Source organism: Macrotis lagotis, chromosome 4 (assembly GCF_037893015.1).
Source record: "Macrotis lagotis isolate mMagLag1 chromosome 4, bilby.v1.9.chrom.fasta, whole genome shotgun sequence".
In the NCBI taxonomy this organism is placed as follows: Eukaryota; Metazoa; Chordata; class Mammalia; order Peramelemorphia; family Peramelidae; genus Macrotis; species Macrotis lagotis.
In genome coordinates this window covers 83,052,464-83,079,293 of record NC_133661.1, presented here as the reverse complement: position 1 = coordinate 83,079,293, position 26,830 = coordinate 83,052,464, and the positions used below count along the sequence as shown (strand labels likewise).

At 36.2% G+C, this 26,830-nt stretch overlaps 1 protein-coding gene across 11 annotated transcripts in view; it reads right to left on the bottom strand.

Annotated features, from left to right (window-relative positions):
* CPEB3 (cytoplasmic polyadenylation element binding protein 3) overlaps positions 1–26,830 on the bottom strand; it is a 227,017-nt gene that overhangs the window by 122,822 nt on the left and 77,365 nt on the right. For 8 of the 11 annotated variants that reach the window (XM_074233373.1, XM_074233372.1, XM_074233378.1 and 5 more), the window contains one exon: positions 4,960–5,119. The exons of 1 other annotated variant lie outside the window; for it this stretch is intronic. In XM_074233373.1, the coding sequence (XP_074089474.1) occupies positions 4,960–5,119 (160 nt within the window). The remainder of the gene's footprint in view (positions 1–4,959; positions 5,120–26,830) is intronic. 2 more of the 11 variants (XM_074233374.1, XM_074233375.1) reach the window with 1 other exon arrangement.

Sequence of the window (26,830 nt, the reverse complement as noted above, 5' to 3'; positions counted from 1 at the left end):
CTTAAACCATAATGATAGTAGCTTTGAGTTTGATACAAATAGCATAACAGCTTTGAGTTCTGACACAAATAATATTAAAAATATCCACTGACAACAAATGTGTAAGCTTATTTTTGATAGACTCTCTTAGGGAGATTAAAAACAAAACAGGAAAAAACAATTAGATGAACTGAACTCAAGGCAGTGGGCTCAAAAAATGTATTGACTTCTAACAAAGTCTCACTCCAAGATTATGTTGCAGGACTACCTACAGTTTAGCTGCTAAGAATCTAATCCCTATGGTAGTGGCTGGTTTGGGGGCATACACAGATAAATCTGAATTGAGGGGTGGAGGGGAAAGGAGGGAAAGATGGGAGAGAGGGGAGAAAGAGAAAAAAGGAGGGAAAGAGATGGGAGAGAGGGGAGAACGAGAAAAAAGGAGAGAAGAGAGATGGGGGAGGGGGACAGAGGATGGAGAGAGGCAGAGACAAAGAGAAAACAAAAACACAGCAGAACACATGATTGAATTTAACAGTAAACAAACAAATGAGTCTATATTGTCCACCCAGTATGAGGGAGCAGGTTCACAGAAACACAAGGCCAAGTGGAATGCAAAGTTCTGTAAAAGAAACCAGATGCTGTCACCAGCAGCAGCTCAAAAATGGCCCACTTTTATAGATTTAATTTCTATATAAAGAGGGATATTATTATAACCATGAAAGGATATTTCTTGCCCCTCCTTACTATGTTATTTCACTCAGTTTTAGTTCAAATGTATATAAGACACTTTGAATGGGTAAACTTACCAGAATAGCTAATGTTTACATTCTAAAAACAAATCTATCACTATTGATACTTGACTCACACCTGCTCCTTTCATTTTGCTAATCTCAGTTTCGTGATTTTCTGGTCAGAATAGTTAAAGACAAAGAAAATTCAACAAGAAAAAAAGTATCCATTGAGGGTAGGTGGAGGAAGTCAATCAGAATCTGTTTGGTTTGGTTTCTGTCTAGTTTGTTTTTGCCATTTTAAACTCCTATTTTGAAGCAAGGTAGAGACAGAAGTCAGAAGTTGAAAAGAGCAGGAGAATATAGTTTACACTTGGTTTTGCCAGACAGTCCTTAAGGTGAATAGGGCATAGGCCTCAAGGTATTACCTTTTCCTGGAACATGTCACTCGCTATTCTTCCTTATATGTTCTGCTAAGGTCTCTCAGTCCTCCTTATCAACATAAATCCTAGGTGGTAAGGCCAAAAAGAAAGACTTGCAACTTGAAGGAGATTCTCCCTTGCCATAGTGGGAAAGAATTTTGATGTAGTGAAGGAAAGCACTTGTTGCCATGTGAATGGGGAGAGAAAGGAGAGGTAAAAAAATGTGGCAACTCAAATTTACAAAAAGATGAATATTGAAAATTATCTTTGTTATGTTGAAAAAATAAAATAACAATCAAAAAATGAATAAATGGGTGAAGGAGTTGGGTTTTAGCCCAGTCTCCTTTTACTTCAGCCATCACAAAAAGTAAAAAGGAGAAATATCATGTAGGCATTCTGTTATAGCAGTGAGATAAAGATTAGCTTTCTCTTCATTCCACAAAAAAAAGGATAACCTCCCTCTTTTCTCCATTCTTTTCCTCTGTCCTGATCAGAACATTACAAATGGAAGGGATTCTGAAGATCACGTAACCCAAGCCACCCAGTTTACATAAGAAGAAACTGAGGACCAGGGAAGCAAATTCACATCCAATTGGCAGCCTAGCTAGAACTAGAGTCAATCTCCAGTCCCCAGGCAGAGCTCTTTCTACTCACAATCTGTTGATTGAGCCATCAAAACTTTATGGACATATCCACTGGATAGAACTTGGGAGCAATTTAGAAGAATGGCAATAGAGGTTCAATTTAGGATATTACGTTCTACAGAAAACATCACACTACATAATCCAAAACTCATGTTAAGAGCTTGTTTCCAAAGACAAATGACTCATGAAGCACCTGGTGAGGAGGGCAACCAGAGAAAGGCACCATTCAGGATTTTAGTTCTAGAAAGAGCGAAAAAGATATATTTCATTTTCCCATTATACAAAAAGCTCACCGGGGGGACTGATACTGTGTTTTACTAGACTTTAGATTACTAATCTCCCCCCAAAGCATAGAAGGTTGAAAAAAGCTTTCCATATCTTAAAGGTGTTGTGCCCCTAATCCCAGGTGAAGGACTACAGAAAAGCCCATTAATGTACATACATTCACACACACAGACACAATGATGGATCATTTATACTATCCACGATCTCTGCTTTCAATTAGGAAACCTTTAGAACTATAATTATAATACAGAAATATCAATCAAATGAGAAAGGCAAAAGGTTTTGAAAATGTTAAAGTGCCATTGAAATGTTAGCTCTAACTCTCCTCAGCTTTCAATGGAATGGAAATAAGAATTAAGTTGCAGACTCTTTACCATGAAACCAAGCCACAAATGTGTTGCTGCAAGGGACCAGATATTTAAATGCAAAAGTAACTTGTACTACTGCTGTGGTCCAGGTAACAACAGCCACAGGTGGGACACGTGGAGGTGCTGGGAGACTGACTGGTAAAAGCTTCTGAGTAACCAGATGTCTCAAGTGAACAGTCTTGCAGAAGTGATCTCATCTTGGCAAGAATACTGAAGAAACTCATGCAAAATGAAGACCAACTATTCATTCAAAGACAGGTTATCACAGCACAAACAACAGCAATTCCCCTGAGTATGTGCAAACACAAACAAATACAGACATATACATACATACACAAGCCCCTAACTTCTTCCTTCAATACTACCTTTACTACCTCCCACATCAGTGTGGTTCACAATGATATTTTGGATAATTATTTCTAAAATTATAGATTGGGAAGACTTGAGTTCATTTACCAAGAAAAGGAAAGATGGAGGGCTCAACAGGGATAAGTATTTTGGAAAGAGGGGAGCAGAGGCCTGCAGCTATTCACTAAAGAGTTCAGTACATGAAACCTGGTTGTGAGAATTATGATATGATTAGAACGATTTTAATAAGTGATTATTTAAGACAAATTATAAATCTGTGGAAAAAACACTTCTAATATCTTCTTAGCATCTGGGGCAGGGTAGGACTCATATGAGGGATAACTTTCAACTTCTTGCAAAGAATGTCATCAATTCCCTTTACTACATGGTCTGACAACTTGGAGATCAGGTCTGACAACAAATTGGAGATCAGGAAAGATACAAGATATGCTCTGCAATGGTAATATAAAGAGATGATTCACTTGAGTTGTATTTGAAAAATCAGGCCCTTTATTTTAGAGGTAAATCAAATCTTGTTCTTGGGTCTGATTAGAAGAGGATGGATTTATATGATACTTCCAGAAAAGGGAGACATATGGGTAAAAAATGACCACTTCCTTCAATGCAGGAGTTTTCTACTTCTAGACCATGGATGGATTTCATGGATCCTGTGAACTTGAATGGGCAAAAACAGTATCTTTATTTTCACTAACTTTTGATTTCTTTTATAATCATCTGAATTTTATTTTATACATGAAAAACATTATCCTGAGAAGGGCATTCCAATTGCTTCACCAGATGATCAGGGGTCCAGGACCCAAAAAGAGTTAAGAAGCCTTGATCAAGTTAGAAAAATGCTTGATGCTATGATTCTTCATTATTCAGCTGTTCCCACTGACCATAAAGAAGGCGTCACATATAGAACCACTATAATCTATTTAAAGTAAATTAGGAGGGGCAGCTAGGTGGCACAGTGGATAAAGCACGGGCCCTGGAGTCAGGAGTACCTGGGTTCAAATCCCGGTCTCAGACACTTAATAATTACCTAGCTGTGTGGCCTTGGGCAAACCACTTAACCCCATTGCCTAGCACAAACAAAAAAAAGGCCTAAAAATAAATAAATAAACAAAATAAAATAAATTACGGTTAGAAATCGGCTTTAATATGTCAAGGAGTCCCTGTCTCTGTATCTCGGAAAAGTTGACCTAAACCAGACCAGTCATATCTCTATTGGTTAAAGATTTTCAACCAATTAAGTCCTGATGTTGAAGATTTTTCTGGTCAATAGTCTTTCTTTCCTTTTTTTTTGGGGGGGGGGGGTCGTCTGCATTTCATTAATGTAGGAAACTTCCAGTAAAGAAATTTCCTCTACTAATTCAGATCAGTATGTGTTATGCAATGTTGAGCCTTTGCTCAGAGCTGAGAGATTAAGTATCTTGCTTGGGATTGCATAACTACTATATTGGGAGGTAGTTTTTTTTTAATTTAATATTTTAGTTTTCCCTCAATTACAAGTAAAAACAATTACTAACATTTGTTATGGATGTAATTTTTCAAATCAAGATTTTCCTGACAAGGTACACTATTCTCAATCTACCAAGCCATACTTTGTTTCACACTATCTTCCTTATATTTAACCTAAGTCAATCTTAAGACTTAAGTCATTCTTTTTTCTTTTACCAGTGAAGGTAGAAGGTATCTAATTATCATCCTCTTTATAATTATTTTTAGAGATTGGGGGGGGAGGGTTTTCTGTCATAAGATAGAGTCTTTTTCCTGAAAAGTTGTTTCAAGTCGTCTAATGGAGATTACTTCCAAATCAGCAATTATAGATGACAGAAACTAATATTGGGCATATTAGTCCAAAAATGACAGCACAAGACAAGAAGCTAAGTTCCCTCAGCTCTACTGTTTTGGACTTAATCCAAATGATGATCTTGGGTAAATCATTTTAAGTGGGGAGTATACCAACAACCAACAAACTTTCCAAGGAATTTGAGAATTAATGAAATAGTTAACCTTGATTATCTTGTACTGGTGAACCAGATTTTTATGAAGAAAAAAAATCAATTTTAAATACATTCATGACACTTTACTAGTAGCAAATGCATAGCAATAATTTTTTTAAAAAGCTGATTTTCATTTAAAACACCAAGCAAGGAATGGACGTATGAATATTCCTAACCTGCAAAATGATTCCTCCACATAATATCAGCGAAACTCATTGGTGGGCCACTGGGAGGGTAGTGTTTACCTTTCAGAGGCTCATGATCAGTCCTTATCATATCCATTAAAGAGTTCTCCAAAGAGTGCAAGTTAAATGTGTCATAGGGCCTATTCCGGTCCTAGAAACAGAAACACAAGACAAAAACAGCATATAATAAAAATGATTCGTAAAAACACACTCTATATTTTGCTTCCTAATAATCCCAATTAAATGTATGAAACATATTCAACATGCTAATTACAAGCAAGGACTTCTGGACAACACATTTTTAAACCTGATCTTATTACTCTTTGTGCACTTCAATAACACTGTAGAGGTTCTCTTAAAGTAGTCTTTAACTGGCATATTTCACTCATTTAAACTAGCCTTCCTGCCAATTAAACCACTAAAAAAAATCTTATCACTTAGCTATTAACTCATTGGGCTTTTCCCTTTTCTTCCTTTGCTTGCTATCCCATAAGAGGCAACAAAACTTCCGAATAGGAAAATTACCACAAACATAAGGAAGAGGTATAGGGAAAATGGCAATATCAGAATCTACAATCTGGACTTCTTTCTCTGGACAAACAAAAGTTGACCATGTTAACACTGATCCATTATTAAAACTTTTACTACTAATTCTGCGAAAAAATTTTATACCTAATTATTTTCAACAAATGATAAGTTTTTTTTTCATATTTTTAGAGTCCAAAAAGAACTTAAAAACTCTTGTCCAAACCCCTTATTTTACAGATAGGTGAACCAAAAAAGAACTACAGAGATGAAGTGACACATCCAAGGTGGTTAACTACAACTTTAATATATAAAAAAGGCTTAAAATCCAGGATACTGTTTTCAGTGATTAAAGGATCATTCAAAAACAAATCAATAGGTATCTGATTCAGTAGTATATATAATACTCAGACTTGAATATACTTTGGGGAGGTAAGAAAATTTAAGTTCCACAATACTGTTTCAAAAAGAAATTTGAATAACAATTTCTATGAACTTGAACCAAGAGGGGAAGCTAGCAGGAGGACCTGCATTCAAATACAGCCTTAGACATCTAATAATTACCCCTTGCCTTACAAACCTCCCCCCCCCAAAAGGAACTTAAACCAAGTGTGGAACAAAAAGCTCATTAGTGGGTATGGCAACAGACCTGGACTCCAATCTTGCTTAAGTCCCTTAATGGCTAGATGACTATGGGACCAATCACTAAACATCTCAGAACCTCAGTTTCCTCACTGAGTTGGACTTAATGGCTTCCCAACTTTTTTTTTTTAGGTTTTTTGCAAGGCAAATGGGGTTAAGTGGTTTGCCCAAGGCCACACAGCTAGGTAATTATTAAATGTCTGAGACCGGATTTGAACCCAGGTACTCCTGACTCCAAGGCTGGTGCTTTATCCACTACACCACCTAGCCGCCCCTAATGGCTTCCCAACTTTTTTCTAGCTCTAAATCTATGACCCTATGATCCTATAAGTATAGTTTTTGAGCCTGTGCGCCACATGAGGTATCCATATATATCACAAAACTGGGATGTTATATTAAAATACAAGCATGCTAATATGAGAGGTGCTCTTGGATGTTTTGAACTGTGGAAAATATCAGGCTCACAGGAACATCAGGTTTTTAGAAGAGTATTCAAAGGCATTGTCCATTTTTCTTGCACAAAGGAGAACAGTCTAGATGAGATGAGCAAGAAATAGCTGATCAATGCCTCTGGTGTTGGTTTTGTTTTTTGTTTTTGTTTTTTTTTTAGGATAAGTCTAAGAGAAAGAGATAGGATTCTAAGATTTAAGTATTTAAAAGTATTCTGATTTGGGGGAGGGTTGGATTGCATAAATATGATATCATCAGTGTGGAAAACTCAAGTATGAAAATTCCTTCCTTTGAAGCCAACATAAAATTAAGTTGTTATATTTTGTCCTACAGAGTAGTCTGAGGACCCTAAATGGCTAGGTAACTTGTTTAATATCACACAAAGCTATCACAGCAGGACTTGACTCTCTGTGCCTTCCTGACTTCAAGGATGTTCCACTATCCACCTTAATATTATCTTCAAGTCCTTTATTTTACAAATGAGGAAAATGAGGCTCAGAGAGATGAAGATAAAGTCATAGAGCAAATAAATGGTCAAATCAAAGTCTGATTTCAGCTTTGCAGATCTAGTATTTTTTTGACTGTGTATCATTGGATGTATTTACGGGCAAAAGCAGAAATGAGATAGTTTTCTAATGATAGGGGCAATGGTTAGAGTAGGCAATGGAGTAATACATGAAAGCAAATGTGAAAATATGGAAAAGATCTATAAAAGTTGTACGAATGGGGGATTTAATATTATAAATAGATAATTTCACAAAAGAAAATTAAAATATACACATTGATTTTATAATTCTAAAAACCAGAAGGTTACAGTATTTATTTTTGATTACAGAAATTTTGCTAAGTTTATTTTTAGTGCGAATTTTATTGAATATGGGATAAAAATATTAGAGGGAACAAAATTCACCAAATGAATTCATATACTTCTTCATGACCCTTGGCAACTAAAAATTGGCAGAACAAGTAGTTGTTTCTAAGAATATTGTCTCTCATTTGTTCCTGCTATTCCATCCTATCTAGATGAGGATATTTTTTCTTAACTATCCTCTAGTAGAGTTACAAGTCTCAAGTCAGTGCATACAACTATTCCTTAAGAATGTCACAATTTCCAAGAATGTTATCTTATTGGTTCCAATACAAGTTGTTTTGGGGGATTTTTTGGCCAGAGGTCATAGGTAAGGGAGAGACGTAATCAGGAAGCAGAATGACAGTCCATTACCTACAATGTCTTAAGAAAATTTTCTGAGCTTCCTTTCCTAATTCTATGGTCCTCTCTGCAATCTCAGTGGTACCAATAGCAAGAGGAAATGACTATTGGGAATGGGGAGGAAGAGAAAGAACCAGCTGGCAGAAGGACAAAGCTCATCAACTATCTCCAGTCTTGAAGGAAGAAAAAGATTTCAACAGATGGAAATGAGGTAGGCATATATTTGGGGCAAGGGGAATAGTTAGTCCAGTTTGCCTGACTTTTAGAGGACAAGGAGTTGAATGAAATCAAGCTGGGAACTAAAGTCAAAAATTTTACAGAAATCTTTAAATGTCAAATTAAATAGTTGATATTCATCCTAGGGGCAGCCTGTTATAATATGAAAAAACTCTTGGATTCAGAGGACCTGGGTTCAAATTCTGACCATGTCATTTTACTTTGTAACTCCAGGCAAGTCACTTTCCTCATCTGTTAAATGAAAAGGCTGAATTGGATGATCTCTCAGATCTCATCTCATTCTTCATCTATATCACTGTAGGTTTCTGAGGTTCTCGTGCATCAGAAACGATATTTTCTCATCTGTGTGGAATGGAATAGACAGAGATGACTAGCTAAGAGGCTATCACAATAGGCCACCTCAAGCTGTCATCTGTCTGAGGAGATCAGCACAGAAGGCTCCTACAGGAACACAGAATCACATAAGCATTACTGAATGTGTCGCTCAGGGACTTCTTGTGTGCCAACTTGCCTGTGTTCAAGAGCATTCTGAATATCTGAGTTTGCTAGATGAATTCATCTTATTATATATACATATAAATGGCAAGAACCCAAAGAAAAAGGACAATTATTTAGACCAATCTATGTGTATTATATGTTGGTAAAAGACAATTTATTTATAATCCCAAAACCTGAACTGAATAAATGTTCCCGGACAGATCAAGCTGTAGAAATGAAGATTTCAGCAATACATAGAACAACTTCTTAACAATTAGAGGTTGCCCTAAGAGGAAGTTGTTCCCCAAGGACCAAAGTTGTTAAAAAGATACTATATGACCACTTATCTAGGATATTGTAGAGTTTTTTTGGTTGGGTTTGTGTTTGGATCTCATTCCAACTCTGAAATTCGATGATCTCTTTCTATGTTCCTGCCTGGAACAGAACAGAGATAGAAACTGATGCCATGTGAAACAAATGAAGTCTCAAAATGACAGATTGGGGCTTTCAAGCCCATTTTCATTAAGGGTTAGTTGTATAAGCACAGCTGTCTCTAATAAGTACCATCCCCCACCCATTCATCTACCTACCCAAAAGAAATCTCTGTGGTGTAGTGAAAAGAACAACCTGGGCTCATATCCCATGCTTACTACCTGTGTGACTTTGAGCAATTAATTCACTTCCCCTCCCTGGACTCAATTTTCCTCATTTGTAAAGCAGACCAGATGATCTTTAAAGAGTCTTGCAGTTCTGGGGCGGCTAGGTGGCACAGTGGATAAAGCACCAGCCATGAAGTCAGGAGTACCTGGGTTCAAATCTGGTCTCAGACACTTAATAATTACCTGTGTGGCCTTCGGCAAGCCACTTAACCCATTGCCTAGCAAAAACCTAGAGTCTTGCAGCTCTAAATCAATGAAGCTACCAGCCCTCCCTATCAAGGTTTCCTAAAATTCCTTCCCTAAGAGACCATCTAAGCCAAACCTCCTTATATTCTGATAAGGCAACTACAGGTGGTGATGATGATGATGATAAGCAAATATCAATGTCAATTCTCCTCACCTCCACCCTCATCTCACTATAAATTACCTGAAAGCCAATCACTACTTCCCTCTCATTGCCATAGAGTAGTTTAACTAATAATTATGTTGTAGTTTGGAGGAAGAAATACAGTATCCTGGAAAGGATGTCATGTAAGTTGGGAGTGAAGGAAGAGGTCCTGGAAAGAATATGGGCCTACAAATGAGGGAACATGACAGCAACAATCTAGGGAAGAGTAGAGCAGATAGGACACCAAAGCTTGCTCCTGGGAGTTGAATAGGACCATAAAACCAACTTTGCTGCTTTGCTTATGACCAGACTTGCACCTGGTGGTCTGAAAATTAAGGGATGCCAGAGAAGCTTCTATGACAGACTCAGTAGACTTCAATAGATACTCACTTGGATAACAAACAAATCCCTGGAGTTTCACAGAACCAATTCTTATTCGTTTTGCCTGATATTCCACATGTGGAAAGTTCTTAACTGAACAAATGTCAGTCCTTGGAGAGACTCATTAAAATGAACTCTAGCCAGGCCTGGTCAGTCTCTATTTGCCACATGCAGTTTATCTGTTTCATTTTACAAGTGGCAAATTTTTCTGACTTAACTGAATGAATAACCCAGAATACAACAACCAAATAGAAATAAAAGGACACAAGTAGAGAAGTTGCAGTCAAGTATTTCACTTAAACTGATTTTCATTTAATGCCAAAATTATTCGTTATTAAAACTGGGCAGTTAGTTTTCATTCAACAGCCTATGTTAGGATTGTCCACTAATTCTGAAGTCTCTCTAATCTATTAGCCTATATAAAGCAGAAGGAGGGGAGGTTGAAATCACCATGTTTTTTCCAAAACACACCAGGAAGTTTCCTAGAATTTAAGATTGCATTTTAGCAATGGTAGCACTCAATCAGTCCAATCCTTTACAAAGTGAGCCAGAAGAAGCTCTGCTTAGTATTACACTATCTTAGAAAATGTCATGGACAGGAAGAAACTTCAAGATCTAGACAGATCAGCTCTAGAGTTGAGTCCACCTGATACAATTCCCTCATTTTACCATTGATGAAATTGAGGCCCAGCAAAGTTTAATGATTTGCCTAAGTTCACATAAGTAGTAAACTAGCAGACCATGGGATTCAAACTCAGGTTCTTGACGGCAGATTCAGCATTCTTTTCTATATACTGTGTATTTTAGTTCAAACTTCTAATTTTATAGAGGAGAATATTGAAGCCCGAAGAAGTCAAGAAAATAATATGCCTAAGCAAGAGAGTTATTTAAGTAGTGGGACTCCCCTTTTTCCATCCAGTTTAAGGCTCTCTGGACTCTACCACCCTCTTTTCTTCAATCTTCCTCCCATTCCCCTCTCCAAACTAACTCCATTCATGAGACATGGCCCTTCTCATACAATCTGGCTTCTCCCAAACCTATACCATCAGAATAATATACCATATTCAGCTAGTAGGCAATTGTCTCAAGGAAAAAAAAAAAGGAGGCTATCACAATGAATCACCAATTCTCACATGATGAGAACTGAATTTCCTAAAAATGACCAAATATATATAACCAAAAGTTACTATGAGTTCAGTAATGCTTTCAAATGTATTTACAATTTTATCCCAACAGCATTTATATTATGCCTGAAGATTATTAATATATATCAAACAGTTGCCTTTCCTAATAGAAAGTCTGTGGACTCCTGGAAGCATGTGGCCCACAATTTGGGAAGAACTTGGCAAAACCATCTCCTGATACAATCTCAGACCTGCCTTTCTTTGCTGTTTCGCAGCAGTTAAAAAAAAAAGGCCTACCTGCTGCTCTAAGAAGGGTCATCAGAGAAAGAGATAGAATAGTATCCAGGACATGACTATAAATTGCATTAGACTTAACATTCACAGAAATGGATTTAAATGCTTTTCTATCACCAACATAGTACCTTAAACAAGTCACTAAACAACCTCTAGAATCTGTTATTTTTTTTATCTGTAAATCATAGATAATGTACTTTACAAGGTTGTTCTATAGAAAGTGGCTTGCAAACTATCAAGTGCCCAAGAAATGTGAACTATTATTATTACCCAACCTTTCTGACTCACAGACACAGAAGCCACTATTTTCTCATTGCCTCTCTGAGACTAAAAAAGGTGCAGCCTATATCAGTCTGACACCATTGTTGCAAAAGGTAAATTTGAACTCAAAGAATTATTCACTGGCTATTATCTTTAAAGTCATTTAGGAAAATAGGAAGGGCCCTGCTCTCAGGGAGCTTGTAGGGTAAAGAGCAAAATGACACTAACATAAGTCTTATCAAATAACATATCTTCTTAGGTTCAAAATTGTTGCATGAGGCCTGAGGAGAAAGATTATTAAAATAATGGGGTGGTGGAGGTAGGGCACAGAAATATAGCATAGAGAGAGATAGCATTTGAGCTCAACTTCAAAACATAAGTAAAAAAATCAACAGGTAAAGGGGAGAGAGGGATCATTCCAGATAGAGGGTACCAGGCATGGAGCATAGACTATGTTCATGGGATAAATAATAGATGGTATGGGCAAACAGTTAATAGACAAGAATAACATAAGCATGTCTCAAGGTGGGAATTTGGCTAGAAATAGCAGGGATAGTCAAGGATCTGTGAGAAGGCTCAAAATTGAGTGGGAATGAAGAAGTGTGGCTTTAAGAAAGGGACCAGAGGAAAAGTAGTATTAGAAGGAAAGGGATATTTAGTCTTTACCAGGTAACCCTTAAAAATCAAAAAACATGTCCACACCCAGCACTCCCCCCTCAATTTTTTCTTTTTCAAACTGAGCTTCTTTAGTTTTCTCATTTCATATTTGGAAAACCAGTAGCATCTATCTCCAAAGTCATAGCCAGTCATTTTGATCCTCCCCACCCCCAACCACAGGCCAACTTCACAAAAAGCATCTAGGAAAAGCAGCAGGAAGAACATTCTTAAATTAACTTTTAAAGATAAATTCAGGTGTGGGATTACTGAGAGAGGAGAGATCCTAAGAAACAAGGCCCTATGGAGGGATGCCATCTGGCAACTTCCTATTTTAAATAATTATTCTTGCTAACTATGTGCTGAGCTCAATTATTTCTACCCTGATGAAGGGAATAAAAGTACTGCCAGTGCTCTCTAAATGATGGTGCCCTGGGACAAACCCCAAGTTGTTCTGCCCTAGTTATAGCTCTGCCTATTCTCACAATATTGTTGTGGGACTCAAATGAGATCATGTATATAAAGTGGTTCGTAATGCTGATAGAACTATACAAATGTCTGTCCCACTGTTGACTAATTTTGATAATTTTCCATACCAACTACTATTTAGACTCCATCAGAATTTGTGAAATCATTTTTTCAATCAGAACGTAAATTTTACATTTATCTAAAATAATGACTTTTTTAAAGATTAGATTTGACCTACTATTCTAGACTCCAGAGATTTTCTGCATCTTTATTTTTTCAGCTTTTAGCTACCTCTCCTACATTTATGTGATTTACAAATTGATAAACATACCACTGAAAATATTGATCAATACAAATGGATGAGCATCCATTGAGCAGAGTTCAACAAAAACAGAAGAATATGTCTCTTTTCATGTATGAAATTCCACACCTTATTTATGCTGACATTTTAGGGTTCAAAATTGTTTCCCAAATCAAGTCAGAATATGATCTGGTAAAATACCTGAATGCTCTTCTATAAGACCACTCTACAGCTTTATGAGATATGGACTAAAAATTAGAGACAAAAATAAAGGGTAGGATGGAGAAAAAGAAAAAAAATTGTTTTTAAGTTCACAGATTTAATGATGTAAGAAAGACCCTTTGGCAGGAAAAAAACAATGCTAATCTGTACAAATTTGCTCAGAAACTGGTCTGAATAATAAATCAGGACACACAATCTAGTATAATTTCCTCATTTTAAGCCTCAGAGAATTTTAGTTACCAAGCTCACACTACTAATTAATAAATTACTTGAACTGGGGATCTGGCACTCTAGAAAAATTAAATAATAAAGATTAGATGGACAAAAAACAAAGGGAGTATATATAATAAGTACTCGATAAAGATTTGTTGGGCTGAATATTCTTAAAAATTTTGGCATATTTCATGTCAGAAGTCAGCAACTTACATTTCCAATCATTCATCAGCATTTGATTTCAGATTGAAATAAATTTAGTGCAGATGAGCCTCTGACAAAAATTATAGAAATTTTAAATCAAACTGGATTTGGCTGTAGTTAGGCACATTTCCTGGTTCAAACAGCACATGCACTAGGTAAGTTACTTAAAATAGGGGCAGCTGGATGGTACAATGCATAGAGCACCAGCCCTGGACTCTAGAGGACCTGTGTTCAAATCTGACCTCAGACACTTAATGATTGTCTAGCTGTGTGACCTTGGGTAAGTCAGTCTTAACCCCATTGCCTTAATAAGAGAGATGTATGTATGTTTGTGTCTATGTTTTGCAAGTGTGTGTTTGTGAATATTATGTATTTAACTCATTTGAAAAATTTTCATGCCTATGTAGACATAATGATATTTCTCGTACTTCCTACAAAGATAATCATTAGTGTTGTAAGGCATCATAAAAAAAAAAATCAACTCTCCATTCTCTAAATTGAATCAAAGGACTAATCACAACTAGCCTACATGTAGCATAATCTATATTCTAAAAATCAAGCTTCCAATAAAGGAATTCTTTCACTTATCTCTACTATGTTTTTTATTGCTGAAAAAAATGTTCTGCTACTTACTAACTGTGTAACTATGGTTAAATCACTTCCTTTTATGGTTGAGAAAACTTAAGTCCAACATCTTTCACTTCTTTTCTACTTTAAGTAGTCCTTGAGATTTGGGTTTTTTTTCCCTTTAGTTCTGATTATTCTTTTACAACATGATTAATATGGAAATATGTTAACCATGTATATGTATCAGATTACTCATAGTCATGGGAAAGGAGAAGGAAGATAAACTAGAAAAATGTTGAACTCAAAAGCTTGCAAAAAGATGAAGTTGAAAACTGTCTTGCATGTAACTAAATAATATTCAAAAAAATTTAATTTGAGATACTAGAGGCCCAAAATTTCAAAATATAGTCAGATCTTACCTTCTTCGTCTATAAAAAAAATGAATCCTGAACCACATAACCTCTGAGGTCCTTTTCTCTTCTAAATCTATGGCCCTACATTTAACCTGAAATACTTCACAAATTTAAATCTTTTTTCCTTCTCCATAATCAGCAGTAAAACAACAGGGCAATTTATTTTTTTGTTGTTATGATAATTGATGACAAACTAAATCTTACCCCCATTTGCTCTGGCCACATTAATCTCAACTTCTTTAACTTTAACAGTATAGTACACCAAATAGATTTAAATATAAACACCTACAGGTATTTTATTAATTATCTACAGTTCAGTGTCCTAATTACCGTAAGTATGAAGGTATTTCTTACCACAGTAAAAGTGAAAGCAGGCTTCTATAGATATCCATTAACTTCAGATAACCCCAAGGGTAGGATAAAGGGAGAAAAGTTACAAAATTTTCCTATTCCTTGTGTAACTAATAGAAAAAAACTCAGAAAAGACAAATGTGTATGTGCTGAGAAAGAACAGTTCTCTACTTGTCAATGGATAAAACAAGACTCCAAATGAAAGTGGAGTGTGGATGGGGGGCAGTTAGGTGGCACAATGGATAAAGCACTAGTCCTGGAGTCAGGAGGACCCAAGTTCAAATTCAGCCTCAGACACTAGCTATATGACCATGGGCAAGTCACTTAACCTTGATTGCTTCTTCCCCCTCCAAATGCAAGTGACTCAAAATTACTAAAGAGAATCAAATAACAGGATAAGCAAATACAACCCAATTTCAAATTTGATAATATTCCAAGTTTACAAAATACTTTTCTCACAACTCTAGCTGGGCAAGTATTTTTATCCTCATTTTATAGATTTAAAAAACAACTGAGGCTCAAAAAGATCTGTGATCAAATGTCTGGCTATCGTGACAACCAGAAATTGAACCCTCATCTCTTTACACCAACTCCAGCAAAAAAGACAAACAGGCTCACCATTTAACAAATGCAGTATCCTTTCCTTTTACTTTCTTTAACTGCTCTTGATTTGATGCTCTCTAATTAGTATTGGAGTTATGTAACTATAGTTCAAATCTCTTCAACTAATTTGTTCGGAACCAAAATTGTCCCTCCCTTTGTTCATATGATTACTGCTGCCCAAGGTGAGTTCCTTTACACCCCTCTTCCCATCACCTAATGAAGTTCTACTTATCCTTTACTATTTAACTCAAATGCCAATAAACTCCAAGTAGCTCCATCCCTCCTTGGTTGTTAATAACTTCCCCATCAAACCTCAGATAACAGAAAAACAAAAGATCAGAGATTTTGAACTGAGAGCTCTAGAGACTAACCAGCTCACATGACAGGTACAGAAATAGTCTTAGGGAGGTCAAGTAACTTACGTGGGGGTCACACTGCTAGTGACTATCACATTTGAAATTTGAGTATTCAGTCTTCTAACCATACAACCCCTAATTCATTTATGTAATATTGAGTATCATTGTCATCGGTATTTAAATTCCACACTCCACTGTAAGCTCTATGAAACAAGACTGCATCTTAGTTAAATTTGGTATCTTTCTCCAGGAACTAACCCAGTGCTCTGCTAAACATTTGAATGAAGTATTTCAATTCAGTACAATGCTTTGCATGTAGATAACATTTAATAGATGTTTGTTGTAGTGATTCCTAAACATTCTTTGAGACAGTTATCCCAAACCAAGAGGGAAATTCCATCTATAAAGGACCACTGAGTTTCTGCTTTGATGGCTAAGTGACATAAATGGTGAATAACTGTGGATCTGTAATTAAGTTGGTTCTTTCTATGCTGATAGATTACCCAATATAAACATCATGCTCTCAGTAGCAGGAAAATATTTCACTGAGTTATTATCCAAAGACCAAAGCACAGTAGTTCCTGATCTTCTTTTATCATTATTTTTTCATATTTTTCCAACTGTTGTTACTATTATTGTGTCCTACTTTCTCCTCTAAAGATTTCACTTCTTGCAGTTTGTACATTTTAAAAATTACTTTCAGGAGGGGTCTGATAAAATGACATTAAATGAAAGTCTTGTCAAAGCACAAAGACAAAGTAAGGTTGACTCAGCTTCTACTAATGAATCTATACATAGTATCAATTATTCTTTCAAATCCATATTCAAGTCATACTGGTCACATGAATAGCTTTAATATTGACTCTGACAGCCATACAAAGGGACATTCAGAAGCATGGTACAAAGCTGTCCAGGCCATCAAGCACAAACCATTAAAAATGTCTAACCAGGGGCAGCTAGGTAGTGCAGTGAATAGAGTACCAACCCTGAAGTCAGGAGGACCCAAGTTGAGATCCAGCCTCAGATCCATCCTAGCTGTGTGACTGTGGGTGGGCAAGTCACTAAAACCCCGCTGCCTTAAATAAATATAAAAATTAAAAAAAAATGTCTAACCAAATATGTATGTCATGGAACACTATTGTTCTATTAGAAACCAGGAGGGATGGGAATTCGGGGAATTCGGGGAAGCCTGGAAGGATTTGCATGAACTGATGCTGAGTGAGATGAGCAGAATCAGAAAAACACTACACCCTAACAGCAACAGGAGGGCGATGATCAACCTTGATGGACACGCTCAGTTCATCAGTGCAACAATCAGGGACAATTTTGGGCTGTCTGCAATGGAGAATACCATCTATATCCAGAGAAACAACTGTGGAGTTCAAACAAAGTTCAAGGACTATTCCCTTTAATTTAGTGGGAAAAAGAAACTGCTATCTTTTTGTCTGATCTTGTTTTCTCTTATACTTTGTTTCTTCCTTAAGGATATAATTTCTCTCTCATCACATTCAATTTGGATCAATGTACAACATGGAAACAATGTAAAGACTGACAAATTGCTTTCTGTGGGGGGGGGGGTGTGGAGGGAGGGAAGTAAAATTGGAGGAAAAATTATAAAACTCAAAATAAACTTTAATTTAAAAAATGTCTAACCAAAATCCCAGATTTCCTTAGTAAACTCAACAAAGATATATTATAAAATTTATCTCAAATCTCTTTGAACCTTTTTTATATTTTCAGGCAGAATCATCTGTGGCAAGAGTTCTATAACTTTATTACCCATTGTTTCAAGGAATATTTGCTTTGATACATTTCAAAACTTTACTAAGTACCTAGATGTAAGATACAGGAGCAGAAATACAAAGATGAAATGCCTGCTTTTAAAGAGCTTGTAATTTAGCATAAAAACAAATAAATATAAAAAAGAAGACTATGCCAATTGGATACTGCGAAAAATTGGAGGTAAGAGATATCACTTAGGTGCCAGTTGGGGGTCAGGATAACCACAGGAAAGGTCTTTTAATTGATCACATCCAAAAAATTACCAAGTCTCATCCAAATCCTCTCTCTACTGTCTCTCTCATATCAATGTCTATCCTTTTAGTATTTTTATGCACTTAAAAACATTCTGAGAAAAAGGAAAGTGGAGCTCAGATAACAGAACTGACCAGGGTCCCAAAGATTCTAAACAGCTAAGCCAGGATTCAAATCCAGATAACCTAACTTCAAAAATCCAATGCTTTTTTTCCATATATACTATACAATTCATTAAAAACTAACTTTATTTCTAGAATTAAGAATTTATAGCTTTTACACTAACAGAATCAAACCAACTAGGATAAGGAAGCTGATGACATTAAAAAAAATCTTTGCATCAATTATTTAAATAATCGATCAATTACCATATATCCAAGATATATGAAAACATAAAATGTCTGACACAAAAAGTCAAGGCAATCAAGGATATGAATGAATAGTTCTTGAAAAATTGCAAACTATTAAAAAAAAGAAACTCATAGTAAGAAACGTAAATCAAAACAACTCTAACTCATACCCAGCAAAATGGTAAAGGTGATAAAAGATGGGAATACTTGATACTGGCCCCGGTACTGAATGAGAGAAATAGTAATCCTGTTTGGGAAAATAAGAATTCAAACATTCTAGAAGACAATTTGGAATTTCTCTAATAAAGTGACTCAGGCGCTCATAACCTTTAACAAAAAGATCCCACTCTTAAGCATCTAAATCCTTGAAGGTCAAAGAGAGAAAGAAGCATTCCACATAAATCAAAATATTTAGAGTAATACCTCTTGTAGTATCAAAGAATTGTAAACAACATCATCTCCTATTTATCCAACACTGAATAAATAAGTTGTGATATTTAAATATAATGGAATATTACTGTGACATAGAAAAAGATGAACATGAAAAATATAGGAATGCATAGGAAACACAAAGTGAAGTAACCAAAACCAGAAAAACATGACTATAAAATGTAAATATAATGATTATAATAATGTAAACATCAAGAACAATAAGACAATTGAAACTGAATGCAAAAGAGTTGAATAATAGCCAAGTTTCCTTCTGGATCTAATTTTATCATATAATGAAACTATGATCAAACTAGGCCACCCCCCAATAACAGCGAATTAACATTTAGATAACATATGTAAAATTGTTCTCAAACCATAAAGTGTTATCTCATTTTTACATATGAAGTAAATGTGAATATTAATCTCCATTTTACAGCTGAGGAAACAGAAGTTGAAGGAAGTTAAGTGACTTGCCAAGTGTCTTATTTTTTGTTGTTGTTATAGAGAACAGTTTTTTAGGTGGTTGAGGATTGAACACATTAGGAAGAATAGGTGTGTAAAAACAAAAGAAAAATAAAATTTTGCAAATATTTTGTTTTAATAATTGAGAATATAAATTTTCTGTTATTGAATAAAAACCAACTGACCCCAGTAGAATGTTAAACTCCTAGATGAATAAGAACACCTTTATTTTTGTCTGTGATCCTAGTAGGTATAGTAGGCATTTACTCCATCTATTGAAAGGAACTGAATGGGAAAAGGCATGACAAGAAAAATGAATAATTTGGTTAGATTTTGTTCAAAGGAAATAGACCTTAAATGTCTATTTTATGCATTTCGACAATGTATACTTTCATTTGGTATGATAAGGAACCACTGGAGACTTAATATTTTTATCTTTTCAAGAGATGCAGCAAGGTCAAGAAATTAGGAAGCTGGTTTGGAAGGAAAGACTTGGGTTTAAGGGGAGCCTCTCACAAGTTACCTGTGTAACTCTGAATAAGCCCCTTGACTTCTTCATTCTCAAAGTCAACTCCCTAGGATTGATGCAAAGCAGCTGATGGGGGGGGGCTGGGGAGGAGGTGAGAATTCCTTGCTGGTTCAGGTCTACATCTCCCCAGAAAAAAACAAACTGTTCAGAGCTATTCTGAGTGACTACAATGTTTTGTTCATGCATATCATCTTTAAAAAGGTGAATGATAGCTTCCTAATTAGGGCCCCATATCCACTGAAATGAATTTAATAAATATTTGAAGTGCCTATGATGGGTAAGGTGCTGAGCTCTATTCCATTACACAATTTCTTCAGTCCATATTTTCCTACACATGGCTGGGGCTTATTTACTCCAAGCTGATGTAGCATTGAGGAGGACATCAACAGACTAGGGAGATGTCCTGCCACCAAATCATTTATGCCAATAAATGAAAGCTACCCACAGGCAACATAACGGGTAAAAGAACTGAACCTGGGAGTGAGTAAGACATGAGGTCAAATCTCAACTCAGACCCTTTAGCTGGGTGACTATGAGCAAGTCACAGAACCTTCTACCTCAATTTCCTCAGCTGTAAAATGGGGGTAATAATAGCTATTCAATCTTCACAGGGCTCCTGTAAAATAAAATGAGATAACATATATTCAGTATTTTGAAAACCCTAAAAGCTATATATGGGGCAGTTAGGTGGCAAAGTAGATAGAGAATTTGGCTTGCAATGAAGAGACTCATTTTCATGAGTTCAAATCCAGCCTGAGAATCTGGCTAGCTATGAGACCCTAGGCAAGTCACTTAATTCTATTTGCTTCAGTTCCTCATCTGTAAAAACTAACTGCAAAAGGAAATGGTGGGAGCGGCTAGGTGGCTCAGTGGATACAGTACCAGCCCTGGAGTCAGGAGTACTTGAGTCCAAATCCAGCCTCAGACACTTAATAATTACCTAACTTTGTGGCCTTGAGCAAGCCACTTAATCCCACTGCCTTGCAAAAACGTAAAAAAAAAAAATTGGAAATGGCAAACTACTTCAGGATCTTTGCCAAGAAAACACCAAATGGGGTCACAGAGATTCAGAGAGGGCTGGAAAATGACTTAACAATAAAGTTATATGCAAATGCAAGCAATTATTGTTAATATCATTCTTACTATGGCATTCCACTAGCCTACTTTAATGAATTTGTGGTGTGATCCCATCAAGGTAGGCATTATCTCCAACTATCAAGCATAACTCAAGATTAATACCTGTCTATCCTTTGCAATTCTTACCTATGTCCTCTTATTAATCTAATAGAGGAAGTCTACCAAATATGCCTTTATATTGTCTTGACATTACACAGACACCTTATGCTGATTGTCCTGCACAATTCTTCATTTGTGCCCTAAATATATCTATTACTCTCCATTGCTCTTTAGATGATGAACTTCAATTGATCAGCGATCATGGCATTCTATGACTATGCCATACAACATAACCAAAATAAAAATAGTGTTTAAGACAAGTCTTTGTTTCAGGGAGAAGCTTAGGATCATTAAAAGAACTCTACAGTTTCCACATGCAATTCAGCCTGCCTTCCTCCTTCTGTTCAAATGTGCTTCAGCTCATTGTCCATTCTCAGTATACATGTACAAATGGATCCCTCTGTGGGTTCTGTCTCTCAAAAATTTAGTTAGAGTCCTTAGTTTATAAGTTTTGATCAAGAGCACCTAAGAGATGGTCCTCTCCTGTCACCATCTTGGCTCCGCCCCATACATGTACAAATGGACAAGTTTTATGGGTTGTTTATCCAAATTCCTAGACAGTCTTTATCGGGTGAAGGTTTGTTTGTTTTTTCCCTTCATGAAGATCATTAAGGCAAACTCTGATGAAATGTTATTTAGAAAGTTCTGCAGAATTTCAAGGCTAGTTGCAATTTGCACAATATTTTCTGGAAGGAGAAGCATCTGGCAAAATACACTTTAACAGGGGTTCTTAACCTAGAGTCTATGGATTCCTTTAGGATCCTAGAGCCTGTGAACCCAGGAATACAATGACAATTTTATTTTCAGAATATCTAATTGAAATTTAGCATTTCCGTCATTTTTAAAAAAATCCTTATTCTGAGAAGGGGTTCATAGGCTTTACCAGATGGCCAAAGGGGACCATGATACACAAAAAGGGCTAAGAATCATCAACCAAGATTGCTTGAAAAGAAAACTTAGATATGTCTGGATGTGTGCATGTTTCTGCTTTATACTTCACTTAATGTGCAAAAAAGTTGAATTTCTGTTACATTTTTCAAGGAATCTTGTATGATTTTTTACCACACGCAAGAAGACATCTTACTGAAGAAGCAATTATGTGTTTAAATGGTCTACTCCAACTGTTTTTCCTCATCTATTTTTTCCAATGAAATTTTCTCAATCAGCATACATCTGGGACTATGATGTTAAGAGACCAAATGGAAGGACTGTCCCATACTTACAAGTGAAGATTTTATTTTATTTTGTTTTTAACATCTTCAGAGATCTTTTTTTTTTTGATGATTTTTTCCCCTTTGGTCTGTTATCCTTCTGGTTCCATTTTTAAATGCTCAGGGAAAGGGAGAGGGTTGATTTTGCCTTTTTAAAGTATATTTTTCCCTCTACTACTTCTAACTGCTTAATGAGTTAGCGCTAGTCAAAATCTGCCAGTATCTTCCATCAATTTTATAAACAAGTTTTTCCCTTGGTTGCCTTATTTATGTGCTTGGTAAAACCAAGTGTTTGCTGACCGAGGTATTTTCTGAAATCTTTAAAACCTTTAGGGCAACTGATTTATATCTACTTAACTTCTCAAGGAAATTAATACTCTTTTCAATGGATGTCTGCTCCTCCACTCATCTTTTTTTTTGGGGGGGGGGGTTGCAGGGCCATGGAGTTAAGTGGTTTGCACAAGGTCATATAGCTAGGAAATTATTACCTGTCTGAGGCTGAATTTGAATTCAGGTCCTCCTGACTAGACTGCGCCACCTAGCTGCCCCTCCATTCACTTTCCATTCTTCAGTATCAATGATGTGTTTCAATAAGTTAGGTTGAAGTTGCTTGAACTACACCTTATCTTTTTTTATTTATTTTTCTTCTATTTTATCTTTGCTCTAAGTCAGTGATTTACAAGACAGTTGATTTGAGAATAACCTCTACATAAGTAACAAGTAATTTCCTGTCAAAAAGCAATAAATTTCATTTACTGTTATACTATTTTGTGCTCACTATGTGCAGTATCCTTTAATTCTTAAAGTATTTTGACATGTGCATGAGTTTTCTATACTCTGTGCCCTTGAACGTCCTTGGAGCTATAGTCTGGATCAATATTGTCTCAGAAAACTAGCCTACTTCACAGTGCTTCCCAGATGGCATAGCATAAGGACTAGGAATTCTTGTAAGAAGGTACATAATCTCCAGACTATTATGAGGAACTAGCTCCAATTTCCAAAAAGTATTGTGAAATATTCCTTAGGATCCAAAGTCATCCCAGTAGCGAATCCAGAGAGCATGTGAAATCTTCAACCACAAACCTATAGTTTGCTCACTATAGTACATTTCTGCCATAGATGTCTATGTCAACATTTATTTATAGCCACTATTAAGAAGGAATTCTATAGGTACTTAATTTGAAATCCTATTGGGCTTTTTCTCTGGAGATATTACCTGATTGCTAGTCTTCACATATGAAGACACAAGAGAACCCCTGATTATTTCATTAATAAAGGGCTCCTTCTAGCAATTAAAGCTTAATGAGCAAAAATAAACAGCATATTTGTAAAAATATCATAATTATCTGTTTTGGTTGAGAGGAATCTTTTTTTTCCCCAGTATCCTGGGGTTGATCATCCCTGACTTAATATCTCAGAGCAACTTTTTATTTCCAGTGTCATCCTTGTGATGAGAATATTTCAATTCATCTATTGTGACCATTGAGTTGCATTCCTGTTTTCCTATTGTATGTAACTTACTGATAGAGAAGCTGGAGAAGTTATCATGTTGCATTCAATCAAAAGCAGTTAAAGGATTTCGATAATGATGCTAGATCAGAACAGAGCAATGTTCTTCAGTCCTTCACTTTGTCCCAATTCCCAGAGCTAAAGCACCACTGTGATCATTACTATCTAAATTTGTAAAAAATATAAAGAAAAATTCCATTGCAGCAGATTGTAAAACAAATATTATCCATGTTAATGACTGTGATATAGGTGATAGCTGAGGCAACAAACAAGTCTTGATTTCAACAAGATTAAACCATATTTGGAATATAGTTTTGTACCAGATGATCACCTCCAAGACATCTCCTGCAGACAAAGCATACTGTGAAATCTGATTAGTGGACAATCTGGCAAAGATGTCCCATTGCAGACCCTCATTGTGTTTGTAAAGAAATCACTCCTCTCTGAGATAATACAGGAAACACACTACTAAAAATGTATCCTCTTGCTCATTTCAACCAACCAAGCATTTGCACCAAGTTGCTGATGAAAAGATGTGTAGCAGAATTCGCAGATTCATATGAATCTGACAGGGGCCGCGACGTGAACGCTTCTGCTATGGCCCCCTGTTATCCACTACAACCTCCATATCTGTTAACAGCAAAAAGAAAAATACATTTATGCAAATGACTTTGGTATGAAATAGAATTTATATGACTATTCACATGTCAGTCTGAGTCAGACCTAGAGTTCTACCTTTTCAAGGATGGATATAAGCTCTTCATTGGTGCTCATGTAGATTCCCTGCTGTGAGCCACAGTTATCACTGTTATTGCCTGCCTACACATCACCAAATAAGGAAGCTCAAAAACTCAGATCACAGAATGAGGGACATCAACAAAAGTAATTCAACATTTACCAGGCCATGAGGAGAGATAAGGAAACACCCTCCATAAACTGGAGATTAGGGATAAACAAGGTAGGCCTATCTAGAACACAACAGGCAAGCAAGAGAGTACCTCAGCACACACATTTAAATATTTCATTAAGACCAATATTTTTTATTGCCAGAAGATTTGCTTTACGATTGCAAATAGTTATTTATTTTGTGTTAAACTGGATGTCCTATGGTGGTAATTCGAAGTCTCTAGGAGTCAGTAATACTTCAGAGAGAAGGAGATACAGTGTTTTAATTTAACTAAGGTACACAAATATTTTGTTCTCCCCTCTGAATCCTGGAGTCAATCTGGGGATGGGGAAAACAGACTGTTAAAATTACTGTGTGACCATTTATACCTTGGAAATTAGTAAACATTACAAACTAGAGTTTGATTTTCTGTTTATTTACTGTGTAGACTTAAATAATGGAAAAATGTTAATAATGAAGTTTAAATTTAAAAGTATAGTTTGTTCAGAAAGCTGGTTGTTAAAACATTCATAAACATATTCCTGGCTCTGTCTCTTCTTGGCTTAAGTTACTAAACCACTTCCAATATAGAGTCTGTAAAGTGAAGTAAAATGATGGAGAAATAAAAAAAGCTATGATGCCAATTCTTGAAAGATCCACTGAGGAGCACAGAGGTATCAGTTAACAAATATTTATTAAGTATTTGTGCAATTAATCAATTGTGCAAGCCTTGGGGGATACAAAAAAACCCATGGAAATATAATTCCTGTCTTCAAGTAGTTCACATTCTGATGGAGAAAACAATTATGTACCAAAATCTGAATGCAATATGGCAGTATGGTTAAAAATACCAGTAGTAGTAATTCAACTAGCAATAAAAAGCACATCAACTTTTTATGTTCCACATTTTAAGATTTTAGTTCTTTCCCTTTTCCTCTCCCCCTCCCTGACTTTCATAGTGGGCTTGAGATCTGGATAAGTGAGACGATGGGGTATTTAGAGGGTTAGCCAAGAGACTAGATGGAAGGGGGAAAGGGGGAATTAGAAAACTTCAATCTTTCCTGAGATCAGAATGGAAGCAAGACATAGACTCAGTTTCTGAAAATATCAGGGGGAAAAAACATTCCTACTACAGTAACATTCAAAGAACCCAGTCATCCAAGCAAAAGAGAATCAACCAGATAACTAGTTAGGAGACAGGGAAGGAGTTTTCTCCAAGGGAAGAAACCAAATTGAATCTGGAAGAAGCATATCAGGCTAACCAACTCAGCAGAATATCCTATCATAACAGACATAGCAGTGGTCCTCAAAATTTCTGTGATAATCTACTTTTCAACACCTTAAATCACCAAGGGAAATTAAGGAGATTGACAGTCAAATTCTTGAGCAACTGTGACTGTGTAAAAGAAATATAAATTGTATTGAAGAGATGGACAATGAGGCAAAGCTAAGGTGGAAGTAGAGGGGAACACTATAGTACTTTGAATTTGAAGTTAATTCGAATTAATTCCGAATTCAGATTTTGACTTTTTTACTTATTAGTTGTATTATATTAAACAACTTAAAGCTGTCTAAGCTCAGTTGTCTTTTCTGAAAAATTCAGGAACTGTACTCAATGATCTCTAAGGTACTTCCATCATTGACAGTTTCTAAGGGAGGGAGAATGAAGGACAAACAACTAAAACATACGGCAGTCTATGTTATGGATAAGATGAACAGGGGGAGAAGACACGTCGAGCCCTGAAAACAGTAGACATGGAAGCCAGGTCTCATGAGCATGGGACAAATCACAATGCATCCACATCCTCTTATCTCATGTGTGATTATACCATTGTTTCACTAGACCCTCTCTAGAGGAGCTAATGAAAACATTCACTGTCGACCTTCTTAAGATTTGTAGAGGGCAGCTAGGTGGCGAAGTGGATATAGCACTGGCCCTGGAGCCAGGAGTACCTGAGTTCAAATCCGACCTCACACACTTAATAATTACCTAGCTGTGTGGCCTTGGGCAAAGCCACTTAACCCCATTGCCTTGCAAAAACAAACAAACAAAAAAAAAGATTTGTAGACAACAGTACACTCAGTGCTGGGAACCTCTCCTTTTTCAGACTTCTACTTCACTCTAATCCCATGGATATATAATGGACATCCTTTGGGGTGGGGGGTTGCAAGGCAATGGGGTTAAGTGCCGGCCCAAGTCATCTTCTCTCTTA